General features: G+C 39.9%; 1 protein-coding gene across 17 annotated transcripts in view; it reads right to left on the bottom strand.

Annotated features, from left to right (window-relative positions):
- Window positions 1-12,779, bottom strand: part of FUBP1 (far upstream element binding protein 1) — a 34,936-nt gene extending 22,157 nt beyond the window's left edge. For 8 of the 17 annotated variants that reach the window (XR_011337906.1, XR_011337907.1, XR_011337908.1 and 5 more), the window contains exons 1-17: window positions 12,552-12,777; window positions 10,820-10,910; window positions 9,786-9,848; window positions 8,904-8,942; window positions 8,516-8,555; window positions 7,647-7,696; window positions 7,483-7,554; window positions 7,140-7,197; window positions 5,975-6,137; window positions 5,798-5,896; window positions 5,613-5,714; window positions 4,870-4,972; window positions 4,685-4,785; window positions 3,967-4,108; window positions 2,662-2,822; window positions 1,724-1,878; window positions 1,557-1,636 (exon numbers count right to left, since the gene is read on the bottom strand). Coding sequence is in view for 11 of the 17 variants with exons in the window: in XM_069862874.1 (XP_069718975.1) it covers window positions 1,557-1,636; window positions 1,724-1,878; window positions 2,662-2,822; window positions 3,967-4,108; window positions 4,685-4,785; window positions 4,870-4,972; window positions 5,613-5,714; window positions 5,798-5,896; window positions 5,975-6,137; window positions 7,140-7,197; window positions 7,483-7,554; window positions 7,647-7,696; window positions 8,516-8,555; window positions 8,904-8,942; window positions 9,786-9,848; window positions 10,820-10,910; window positions 12,552-12,665 (1,633 nt within the window). In the remaining 6 variants the exon portion in view is untranslated. Of the gene's footprint in view, window positions 1-1,556; window positions 1,637-1,723; window positions 1,879-2,661; window positions 2,823-3,966; window positions 4,109-4,684; window positions 4,786-4,869; window positions 4,973-5,612; window positions 5,715-5,797; window positions 5,897-5,974; window positions 6,138-7,139; window positions 7,198-7,482; window positions 7,555-7,646; window positions 7,697-8,515; window positions 8,556-8,903; window positions 8,943-9,785; window positions 9,849-10,819; window positions 10,911-12,551 lie in introns of all 17 variants that reach the window. The other 9 variants (XR_011337904.1, XR_011337905.1, XM_069862869.1 and 6 more) reach the window with 5 other exon arrangements.
- Window positions 12,780-13,054: the final 275 nt, after the last annotated feature.

Here is a 13,054-nt window from a genome sequence, read left to right as displayed (position 1 = left end):
CTGACTGCAGTAACTAGCTCCACTTTCAGGTGACAAGAGACAAGCATGGTTCTGGAGAAAGCACCTCTGAAAAAAATACTAAAATAGCCCATTTGTTACACTGAAAGGAGAAACTAAGTACAAAATTGTACGAAACTCATCCAAATAAACGCTAGACGAAAGAAACACCAACTTCAACCGCACACAGGAAAACTTCATTGGTTTATTAAGAGAAGTACTTATCAAAAAATTGTTATAAAAATCATCATCAGGATGACATCAAGTTGAGTATTTGCCATTTTATTACAGATCTTTATGTAGATGAACTACTTTATAAAAGATGAAAAGGTGGTATGCAAAAGGCTGTAACATTTTGGCAGTGGCTTTGGATTAAATGACACTTTTGGTATGCTGAGACTTCAAGTCACTTTGAATCACTCTACTTTTAAATAACAGGCATTTTAAAATACTAAACTGAATGCATGCAGAGCTACCTTTTATAAATTTTTGGAACCTGAAACCAGAGATGGTTCTTTGCCAAGAAAGGCTTTTATAAAGAGTCGAACATGAAGAGAACTCTATGTAGATTGCAACATCCTCCAAAGCCCCCCCTACTTTTCCAGTAATGGAACTTCTGTTAGGAACAGTGGCTATCAGAAGATACTTAGTCCATTTAGAACAAAAAAAAATAAAACTCAGATCTATTGGCTGAAGTTCTGAGGAAGCTCTACCTCAAACAAATGAGGTACACATGACTTGAGTACCTAGCCTTACCATGCCTTCTGTGATTGCAGTTCGGTTTCCCCATATGCTCTAGTCCAATCAAATGATGTAACTTAAAGAAAAGCAGGATACTAAAACTTCGGGAAGTTGTAATTAAGTAAAAACTCCCGGTCTTGACAAAGATAAACCAGAAACGGAAGAAACAGATTCTACAAAGATGGGTTTCAGAAGAAAATACAGAATTGTTATAAGCAAAAGCTCAAAATACACAATCCTAACTAGTTTAACTGTATTAACAGCAGTCCAACAGAAGTTTTATCCCTCAAAAAGGACTAATAAAATACATTTGTATTGGACTCCGAGAAGCAATCCTCATCTAGGTCAATAAAAGCTAGAAATATATTATATAGCCTAAAATGTGCAAAGTCAGGGTCAGTGAAATGAGAAGAGGTGCCATTTAAAATAAAATACAGAGTCATTTACTAGCAGAGAAAGAAATACACATCCTCAAAGAACTCCATGTAAAAACATCCATTACAAGAAAACCAAACTGATTTGCACAAAATCAGTTAACCGAAAGTCTTGCAAAAAAAGCATAATATTGGAATGCAGTATCAGTAACGTTTAGTAAGGAAGCCTATTCCAACTGCAATAATTGAATTCCAACATCTTTCAACAAACACATAGGAAGCGGAAGACATACATGAACTGACAATCAGTAAAGAAAAGACTGAATAGGAGCTTTGAGATTTTCCAGTGTAATACAAACAAAGTGTGAAATGCATATACTTGTAAGGACAAAATGGATACACTGCAGTTTATCCACACTACAGCACAACTGTGACATTTCTTACCTGGATCTGGAGGATTTGGTGGCTGCCAGTGTGGATAAGCATTTCCCCACCCTTGTGGAGCATACGGAGCTGGAGGACCACTACAAGAGACAAAGTAATACACATACAGTGAAAGCCAGTCCTAGGGTCACCCTGTAAAAAAAGAAGCTAGCTGAAGCTGTACTTACTGAGGTGCAGGGCCAGGAGGCCCTGGATTATAAGGAGCTGGGTTATATGGTCCCATGGGAGCACCAGGACCTGGTGGCCCAGGAGGTCCATGTGGACCAGGAACAACACCATGAGGTCCATGGGGAACAGGTGGGCCCAATGGATTTACCGGACCCTGTAACAGAAGTAGCAGACAGATGAAAATAAACCTTGATGTTTTCCATTTTTCAGCAGTTTAGAAGCACAAATCTGAACACTAAGAATAGAATCTAAGAGGTTTGAGACTGTTAATGACATTTCCCTGAAGAACACAGGCTTTTTTGAAGATTAGGCTTACACTTAATTAAAAAGCAGCCATGGCAGAAATAGCAAACAAAGAGCTGCATTTATTTCTGCCCTTCCTTGAGGAAATGAAAAATTTTACAAATAAACATGGATTTTCCCACAAATTTCATCAAAAAAACCCACAAACTATCAGTATTTTAAGATAAACTGATACATCTAAATCTGGCTTATCCTGCTAATTAAATCTGTTTGTAAGATCAGATTAAAAAACAGGCAGCAAATTTGATTACATTCATATACATACAAGCAAAAGTGCAGTAGAAATGAAGACTGTGAACTCAGATTAAAACTCTGCCTGAACACAGCGAGACTGAAAAACTGAACAGTTTAGTAGCTTTTAAGAATATCAAGGACATGTTCAAAGCATTCAGACTTTTCACTACGCACAAAGCAGGCATCTTCAAGAACGCATCATTAAGAAATGCATTAGATTACATTGAAGAATGCAAGTGTTCCTTTCCATTTCTAGTTTTTGCTCCTTTTTGTGCACCAAGTATCATTTATTATCTGATAAGGTAATTACAAAGGGAAATGAAAGAAAAAAATCCACAAAGAAGACTAACTTCCTATTCTGTTTAGATAAAATAGTAAATCAGAATAGCTATACACTTACTCCAATCTTTTCTTCTATAAGTTGTCGTGCATAATCTATTTGCTGGGGTGTTCCACGGATAGTAAACATCTTCATGTTTGGATCTGCATTAGGTGGAGGATTTCTTTGAAGTTCTATTCTAGCACCAGACTGCTGGCTTATGCTTTTAATTGTTTCACCACCTACAATGTAACATACAGCTTTTATAACACGCACCAAAGTGAAAATACTAAGACTCAAATAAAAGAAAGTCAACTGCAAGAGAATCAAAAACAGAAATGAAAAGACATCTACTCTTATGAGCCATACAAGAACATTCTTAGAACAACTAAAAAAGCCTCTTAGTGTAGCATACAGCTTTGATCGCAACAAACTTGTAAAAATAAGTTATTTTTTAAATTGAAGTGCCCAATACTGTTACTCAGAAAGAGCATCAAGGAATTTCTACAATGTTGTCTATTTTTTTCCATTCATGTAAAGATGTAAGATTAGACGTGAACCAGTTCTCAGTAAAGAGAAGCTTAAAGCCTCATCTCCTTTTATGGCAGTATGCAAGCACAGATGACAAAAGGAACGTAGAGGCTGATCAGATAGCAAGTCCACATTTTTCACAGTGCACTAAAACCATGAAGTTAAATTCCCTAAGCTACTTCCTCCTCTTACAGGATCATGAGAAGTTATCTGTATCATTAGTGGGCACAGTTTTCAAAACAAAGGTCATTTAATACATAAGTAAACAAACAAACAAACAGAAGCAGCCTTCCAGGTCAGCAACTGAACTGTAGAAGCTTATTCATTGTGTCTGGAAAATACACTGCAAACAATGGATTAAGATAGCTCAACTGCTTCATTTAGAAGCACATAGTTAACCATTTCTAAAAAAACAATTCTCAAAGAATTTTGCAACAAACACATACTAAATTGTTGCAGGATTGCACTGTAAAACACATTCACTGGAGTATGTGCCAGTTAGTTTCAAGAGTGAGTTACAGATGCAAAAACACTAGGCCAATCAAGCAGTATCAAATGCAAGTTAAGACATACCATCCAAGATCACAGTCAAGGTAACTAGGTGCTTATTACTTTAGAATGAATGGGTTAGATAAATCAGTTGTTTCTTCACTTAACTACTTCGGTATGTGTTTTGGTGAGGAAAATCTTGAAGAATATTCTGAGTGTTTTGATTTAGCAGTGTTATGTTGCTCTACCCTACATGAAACTATTTGCAAAGGCTTCTCTTGAAACATCTGAGTACGGCTATTTGTACAAACAGAAAACCTGAGAGTTTAAGTACATGCAGATACACATATAGATAAGATATATTGCCTTTGCCAATGATTAATCCAGTTTTGCCAGTGGGAACAATAAAATTGAATTCCTGTAATCCACCAGGAGGCCCCATGTTCCAGTTGCCTTGGCCTCTACCCCTTCCTCTACCACCAGGTCCTGGTCCACCAGGGTTACCAGCCTAAAAAGAAAAAGCAACAAATAAGCACATGCAACTGGTGACATCACATAATTTGTTTAAGAAAGAAACTGATTTACCGCTGGGGTAGTTTTTATAGCTTAAGTAGTATCTTTTCCAGAAGACCTAAATTACATTTTAAAATATGTTCTGTACAACTCTGTGTATGAATGATGAAGGAAAGGATACAGATGAAAGCAGAAAGTTTGATGTGTACAAAGATACAATTTACATCTGCCTTCTGTAAATGCAGCAGTGGTGCTCTCATCTCACAATAAGCACTTAAACAGTCTCTTAAACATCCATTACAACCAAAAGTAACAGCATATCGGCTATTAATACATGACAACAAAAGAAGCAGCTGTAAAACCTGACAGATCAAGAACTGCCATGACTTTGAGTCGGTGTTATCATCATCATACACTTGCAAAACTTTAACAGTAAAAGCAAACATTCATACTCTACGCCACATGGCACCCTTAAATTATTTTTGCTAGTTACACAGTAATTTTTCAAACTTTGAAGTCTTTACAAAGGCCCGACAGGAGATTTTAAATGGTAAACAACATATGATCCAACCTGAACACTTCGAAGGAGATCTGTAATAATTTCTGCAGCATGCTGACATCTGTCAGGAGGCCCTGTGATTTGGGCTATTCTATCTGGAGTTGTTCCATCATCTGGAATAAAAATGAACTATTCCAGTATATGTAATCCAGCAAATTTACACTCGATTCACAGAAACTTAGGGACGTATTACCAACCTGGCTTAAACTGGATCCTAACACCAGCATCATTCTGTATCTTTTTTATCATCTCTCCATTCCTTCCAATTACAATACCTACGGCAAATCGCGGTATTGGAACCTTAGAAGAGAAAAAAAAAATTCAAGATGTCGATAATGCAAATACTCCTACCAAATTCACACAATTAAAAGATTACGTATCAGAACAGTAAACCAGGGCCAGCCCTACGCCACTTGAGACTTCCAAAAGCATCGATTTTTTAATATCAAGTCACAAGTCTAGGAAATACCGGATGAGAGCATCAGGAGATCCTATGCACTACAAGTTCCTAAAGGGGCAGCAATTCCAGTGGATATTATTCTTCCCATGAGCAAAGAAAAGAAGTTCTAATGGGCCTAAAATGCAGATTGTAGCAGATGAGCCTCACCTCTGATGAGCGCTTACGAGCTCATGACTTGCATAATAGGTAAATATTCTTCTGTAAAGGCCAAACACGAATTTCCATAATGACATCATATCTTAGCCATAAAACTTATCTGCTTATTTGATAAAGAACTCCAGCTAGCTGAAACAGCTCAGAACTGCTGGTAAAGTGAATGCTGCACACCGTTTAGAGTCATCAATGCAGCAAGAATCAAGCAATACTTACGTCACAATCACTTTTGGAACCCGGTTAAGAACTTTCAGTGATATTATCCAGCTTAACATTTTAATGTTAACATCTCAAAATACAGTGAACAAGTTTTTCAACCATGCTTACGTCTATCCCTTCATTTCCTCCTATTCTTGACCCATATTCGTTGCGCACCTCTCTAAAGCCACCTTGATCACGAATTAACTCCAGCACCATTTCCTTGGCTTGCTAAAAGAAGAATGAAAGTTCTGTTAGGTACTGCATGGTCAGAATAGATTTTAAAATGCTTAGAATCCTGAAGGACTCCTTACTTGAACTTTATAAGGGTCTCCAGTTATCCTAAGGGGCTTGTCTGCACCAGTGTTCTGTGGACCATCTTGAATCATAACCATTTTGACACCTGCCCGCTCCTATTTGAGAAAAGGCAGGTCAATACCCACTCAACTCCAGATTTAATATCACACATTTAGAAGTACAAATATGCATACCTGTAACTGTTTAATTGTCTCTCCACCTTTTCCAATAACTAATCCTGCTTTACTTGCTGGAATCATAATTTCTTGGACTGCATTTCCAGGTCCATCACCATGATGAAAGCCAGGTGCAGGTCTTCCCTTTTCAACTATCTGATCAAGTAATCTTTTTGCAGATCTGTGAAGGAATATATACATTTTTAAATACACACCTACACCTATTACCTTCAGAAGTTTTTTCCTCCATCTGAAAAGTTTATGCAAAGAAATACAATTTATCTCATAAAAAATATGAAACAAGATCAGTAAATCTTTAACAGAAACTTAAGAAATTAATTTCAAGATAATGTGGTAGACCTAAAACCACCTCCAATGTCAGAAAACAAAAGGTGGTTCTTTATCAGACACACATAATTTATGTCCCCAAACATGACTATCACCCCTGCATATAGTTACATTGATCAAACCATAATTCAGAACAAAAGATAGAAACTTTGTCCTTCAGAACATTAAAAAAGCCCACAAATCCATGTTAATTAAAAGATCTTAAATTATTACAATTTACCTTTTTTAGTGTATTAAAAAAAAATCAGACAAAGCTTTTTCTAATTTTGCTTAATTTCTGTAGTAATTTGGGTAACCTTTCATTTGACAGTAATTTTTTGTTAATCTGCTATCAGCCAATTTTAAGGCATCTATTTTAGGTTAAGCTTTACAAATACGTGAAATAACCCAGACTAAAAAATAAATGTAGCTTTACCACCAAGTACTGTGATATCTATCTACTGCTCGATTCAGCATGCTAAGTGAGGACATCTGTACTTGTAACCGTTACCAGAATAGTGGACAAAACTAAGTATCTAGTCACCACACTAAGTCAGTTGCGGTCAAGAGTAAAATCATGGTTACAGTGGTAACCTTGTTTAAAAACTCTTCCCTCTAACACATGAGCAGAATAAACCATAACTAGAAAAACGATTTCCCATAAAGCACTGACTTCATGAATAGCAGCTTGCTTGGCTGCAATGTAAGACAACGCCATGCTACTTTCCCAAAGGAAAATGTGTAGCTGCAGACCTTACCCGCAGCTATTTATAGATATAGATATTACATTTACATCTAAAAAAATTAAGTCTAATGCACAGTTAAGATACGAAGACATGGATTTTGGCTTACTTACTGAACAGACTCTGGTGTTCCAGTTAGCATGCACGACCTTTCAGGCAGGCCTCCACTATCTAAGGTCATAAAATAAAATCAATTTAGCTGCAGTATTAACTCAAAAAGAGATTATGAAATTAAACATCATATACAAACTACTCGAAATTGACTGTAGTAGAAGAATCAGTGTATGATACAATTTTGCACTTATTTAGACTGTGATAATTGCAATTAGCACAAAACATTAAAATTTACCTTAAATGAAGGTTCAGGCAATTAGAAGCAATGATCAACCTTCTGAACGTTCTACCACACCTCCACCCCCAAAAAAGAAACAAACAAAAAACTCCACAAATAGTTACCAGGCGCAATCTGTATTTTACAGCCAGACTCTTGCTGTATGCGTGAGATCTGCTCTCCACCTCTGCCAATTACTTGCAGAAAGAAAATACACAAAGATTATTTGTATTAACAGCATCTGCTAACATCCCTCACTATACCACACCACCATATCCATGCTACTTACTGAATCCAACCATCCCATCTGGAACTTTGTACTCCTCTGTCATCACGGATCTACAGAGAATGTTAAATCAAACAAAAGACACTGACCATTTGGAAACCAAAGCAGCATCAAATTTATACATATCCTCCCACTTAACTAAGGAAAGCTGGTGCCCCTTCTATTGTCCTGGCTTAGTTGCTTTCCATTAACTGCACAAGTCATTATGCAAGTGCAGTAGTAAGTCACCAAACACCATACAAGTAACTACAAAAAATTCAAGTATAATGTCAAGTGATCCAAGTTTCCCTTCATTCTCTTTTGCTATCGACAGACATGTGGTACAGAAAAGGCCAGTGTAGCATTTGAAGTTCCATCCGTGTGCCTATCAAAATATGCTGAAAATACCCAAGTTTCAACATCTCTTGTGCCAAAACCAGCAACTGTGTATGGCTTAGGGAATAAACGAGTGAAGAAAACAACTAAGTTGTAGCAAATGCAGCTGACTGAGCAATACACTGTTAAATCTGATTCCCGCCCCCCATCCATTAACTTTTCCTTTTGTTTACAAGGTAGAGTCAACCCTCTCCCTTTCGGGTGTGCTTCCAATTTTGGTTATGCTACCTATGATCAAGTAGTAAAAATAAGCAACACATTTTCCTTTTACTAGGCCTGATGCTCAGCCTAGACTGAGAAGGGAAAGAGACAAGAATGCAGATCCATTTTAAGTGTTTGGCACAGGACTTGCTAAAACTAAGTTTGAACAGCTCACACAAATACAGAGTAGTTGTCTCACACATTAATACCCTTTCAAAACAAACAAAAAAAAATCTCAAATCTTCTTTCTTTCAGTAAAAAGGAAAACATCACATAAGACGTAATATAACTCTTACCTTTGTTGTTGATGCATTGGTGGTAGCTGATTTCCAAATGCTATAAACAAATATTGTTAAAATTTAAGTCATAGAAGTAGTATGTTTTACAGCTAAGCTTCTCCTTGGATAATAAAATTTAACTGTGTCAACTGTTGTTCAGGATAATGCTTTTTAAAAAGCATTATCAAGAGGTTTATAAAAAGGCTAGAGATTCTGTGCTGTCGCTACCAACACTGTCAGTTTTACAAAGCAGACTGTACTGCTTCAAGGAAAGACATAACCCCCCAACCATTCTTTTGATCTTACTGACCAAGCATCACCTACCCAAACACCGTTACAAATTCTTGTTCTGACAATGTTACACTTGTTTATGGGGTTTTTTGACAACAAAATAAAAATTACTTACAGTCATTTTGAGGAGCAACTTTCTTAGCATCTGGTTGATCTGCAAAATTAAGATTTTAAAAATTTTTTTGGCCAAGAAATTCAAGAAATGTTTACACCTTTTAGTTTGAATTGTAACTTTCCAGAGTATTTTAGTCCCCCTTTCTTTTTTTTTTTCCTTTTCTTTATTTCCTCCAATTTCAGGGAGTTGATCATCTGAATAAAAGAAAGAATCTCACAAACACTCAGCACTTGGTTAGTATAACTGAAAAGATGTTAAGTTTTTCCATAGTATCTATTCAGTAGTTTAACAAAAGGCAGTTTTCAGAACACACTGTAGATTACTCAGATACCCAGTCACTGAAACTTAACTACAACAAGGAACAAAGTTTAGCTCAGTTGGTTGCTCAAGCTAATGATGCTTCTATAGTTAAAAAAAAAAAAAAAGAAAAAGAAAAACTCAAATAAAAAAAACCAACAATGCTTTAAAGAAAAAAAAATTCTGACAATGACCACAAATCTAGATCAAGCATCTGAAAATACAACAGTATTGCATGGCAATGCAATCTCAACCTAAATGTCAACCTGAAACTCTTACCCAAATATCAAGCATTTCATAGCATAAAACTTCAAAAAAAAAGCAGATTCAAAGCAACTACATCACTACCATCCAAATCCTTTCTGTACAGTAAAGGAATAAAAGGCATAATTAACCTAGGCCTGAAAAGATAGACTTCAGATGCTTCATTCCCACCCCAAAATTAAGGTTACATGAACCACCATAATTTATGTGCAGCAAAAACTCAGACACATATTCCAAGAAATATTTGTGTCAATCCAGAAAGATCCACTAGTTCATGTCATGTTTACATACTAAACACAGGTAATAAATAAAAATTCCTGCCTTTAAAAGGAGAGGGCATTCCCTCCCAGTGTGTTGTACTGCTCGGACTTGTCCAAGAGCCATCTACACATAAAATAAAAAGAATACATTACATATATCATCTGAAGCATCATTAGCTCATTTTTGTATATTAAAAACCTCACCGTTAATAGAAAAAAAAACCCTTTATGACAGGACACAAGAACTCCTGATATGAAGCCTTAGTTACATTCTGTAGACTGAGTTTCAATCCTCTTAAAGGAAAAAGGGCATCGCTCTTTTGTAAGACCTATAAGAACATTTCAACAAGCGCAGAGATTCCTTTCCATGATTTAGACAGGATTCTGTGCGTATATTTAAAATACAAATCCTGCCACATTCAAACTGGCTGCTTAGTGAGAGACAGAAGAAGGCGCACACACATTTCAGGAGAAAATGTTACTGCAGTACAAGGCAAATCCAAAAAGCTGCAACAAGTTTCATCTTATCAGGGTTCACACGTGCTATAGGCTTAAATATTAGACTAACCAAGTGTGTACAAGGTAGAAAATTTACTTTCCTGTCTTTTTTTAAAGTCCTATGCTTTTACAATGAAATGCATTAACACTTTAATTTGAAACTGTGCAGTAATGAAGGACACAAAACCATCAAATTTAAGGAGCACTTTCTACTCTAACTGTAATTCACAAACTGTAATTCACAAACTGTAATTAGCCCAACACAACAGGAGACTTGAATGACATACCTGTGTAAGCGTTTCTCAACCATGAATTTATCTGACCCCCTCCCCAGTATACATTTTCCTCTTCACAGCACCATATTTTAAATATTTTAGAACAGGCTGTCATTCACTTCAGGTTAGAGCACAATAGTTTAAAACAATTTTCCCCATTAAGCTGAAAATGAAAAAGCATGTCATGATCTATAGAGGGAACAGAATGTTTTTACGCTGTGCTATGGAAAAAGAACCACACAAACAAAAAAAACCACCTGCGATCTTTCTGGCACCCGGGCCATGCTCGACAAAAATAAATGCAGCAGTAATGAGTGCATACCTCCATCTTCAAGAGGCCTTTTTTGTCCTCCATAACCGTAGTCGTTTGAATTCATTGATGTGCCAGCATCTCCTCCAATTTTTGCTGCAATCTAAGTGAAAGGCAGATACTGTTAGCAAAAATAATAAATTTTCAGTCTTCATTTATTACAGGTCTTCCAAATGACTTTAAGCGATTTAGAAAACGCATAGGAAAATGATCACGAGTAAGTAAACAGAAGCAGCAACAGCTCTGCTTACAGAAATTTAATTCTTAAGTCTTTAAGGAAATTTGCGCTCATCCCGCAACAGCAAAGCTTCATCGTTTGGAAACACATGCATAAATACATAAAACAACCCCTTAGGCCCCCCCCTTGCCCTTCAAGCCGCAGAAACTTTTTCCTAAAAGAGTTTTTTTCCATTTCTACCCAATTCCTCAGGAAAACACTGCAGAATATTACAGAAGACCTGATCCCTACACCGGCCCTTCCAACACTTCCAAACCCAGGGCCGGTTCTTACCAGCCAAGGCGACGATTTCGCCAGAGAAACAATGAAAACGTGGCCCGTGGTGCAAAAGCTACAAATAAAACTTGGGAATAAAGAACTCCCGAAGGGCCCAGCGCTCCCAACCGGTCTGAGCAGGTTCGCCCAGGGCGCCTCGGGGAACACAATGCGGGCTGCGCAGCCGCCCGGGCTCGGTTCCCCCCGGGATCGCGCGGGTGGCTGCGGGCAATCCCGGGATCCTTTGGTTGGAAAAGGCCTTTCAGACCGAGCCCAACCACGCCTGTCCACCACTAAAGCATAACCCCGAGCGCATCCCTTAAATCCCTCCAGGGATGAGGACACCACCACCGCCCTGGGCAGCCCCTACAAGTGCTTCACAACTCTTCCAGTGAAAAAAATTTATCCCGATATCCAATCTAAACCCCTCTCCCCCGGCGCAACTGGAGGCCATTTCCTCTCGTCCTATTGATACCGAAAATGCCGGCAAATAAAACTCTCTAACTTTGGAATTGTAGAAAGCAAGCAAAGCCAGGCTAGATGGGGCCTTGGGCAGCCTGACCCAGTGGGAGGTGTCCCTACCCACCGCAAGGGAGTGGAACTGGATGATCTTTAAGGTCCCTTCTAACCCTAACTATTCTATGATTTATCAGGCCTTGGCACACGCGGGAATCATCTCCATCAACCGTGTGCAACTGATAGAATATTCCACTTCAATATACTCCACATATTGTTACTTAGGAGACAAACATCCACCTCACCATAACCTCCTTTTAGGTGGTTGTAGAAAGCGATAACGTCTCCCCTCAGCCTCCTTTTCTCCAGGCTAAACAACCCCAGCTCCATCAGCTGCTCCTCATGCATTTGTTCTGCCTCTTCCCAGCTTATTGTCCAGCTCAGTGTCCTCCTTGCAGCGACAGGCCCAAAACCAAGTAGCGAATCTCTAGGTTGGAAACCTTTGGGATCATGGAGTCCAAGCCCAGAGGAAGGATCCCTCCCCTGCTGGCCACGCCGCTCCTGACACAGGCCCAGGTGCCGCTGGCCCACTCAGCCACCCCCACTAGAAACACAGGGAGAAACGGGCTGGAAAACCCCTCAGCGCCTGAAAAAGAGACGGCAAAAACCCTCTCGCCCCCCTCAAGGGCTCCCAGCTCTCCCCGAGAGCCGCCGGGGCTCAGCCCGCCCCGCCGTGAGGCGCCGCGGCCCGGCCCGCCGCTCCCATTGATTCGGCGCCGCCGCGTTCACACGCACCTGCCGAGCCCTCTGCAGCGCGTCTTTAAAGGCATCGTTCACTCCTCCGCCTCCGCCGCCGCCTCCGCCGGGCGCTCCCGAAGCAGGAGGGGGCACGGTGGAATAATCCGCCATGCTCGCTCGGCCGCCGCTTCCTGCCCCGCTCGCTGCCTGCCAAGAAAGAAAGAAAATGGCGGCGGGCGGGCGCCTTTCACATTCCTGCGCGGCATCGTGCTCGGGGGGAGAGCGCGCGCGCCGCCATTCTCGCGAGATTTGGCGGAGGGAAGGGAAAGGCGGGGGGAGGGGGGGTGGTGAGGGGGGAGCGCGAGATTTCCCCCGCGCGCCCGCCGAAGCCTGGAGAACCGCGGAGAAACCTCGCGGCGTTTCGGCGGGCTCCGCCCCCCCGCCCCTCCCCTCCGCGAGGGGGCGTGGCCAGAGGGGGGCGTGTCCGCGGGGGAAAGGGGAGAGGCGGCCGCTGATAGGGCGGCGCGCGGGTCACGTGGCGCGGGAAGGGGGAGGTGGTG

Source organism: Phaenicophaeus curvirostris, chromosome 8 (genome assembly GCF_032191515.1).
Source record: "Phaenicophaeus curvirostris isolate KB17595 chromosome 8, BPBGC_Pcur_1.0, whole genome shotgun sequence".
Classification (NCBI taxonomy): Eukaryota; Metazoa; Chordata; class Aves; order Cuculiformes; family Cuculidae; genus Phaenicophaeus; species Phaenicophaeus curvirostris.
The sequence above is the reverse complement of the archived record's forward strand: the minus strand, read 5'-3'. Positions and strand labels throughout refer to the sequence as shown.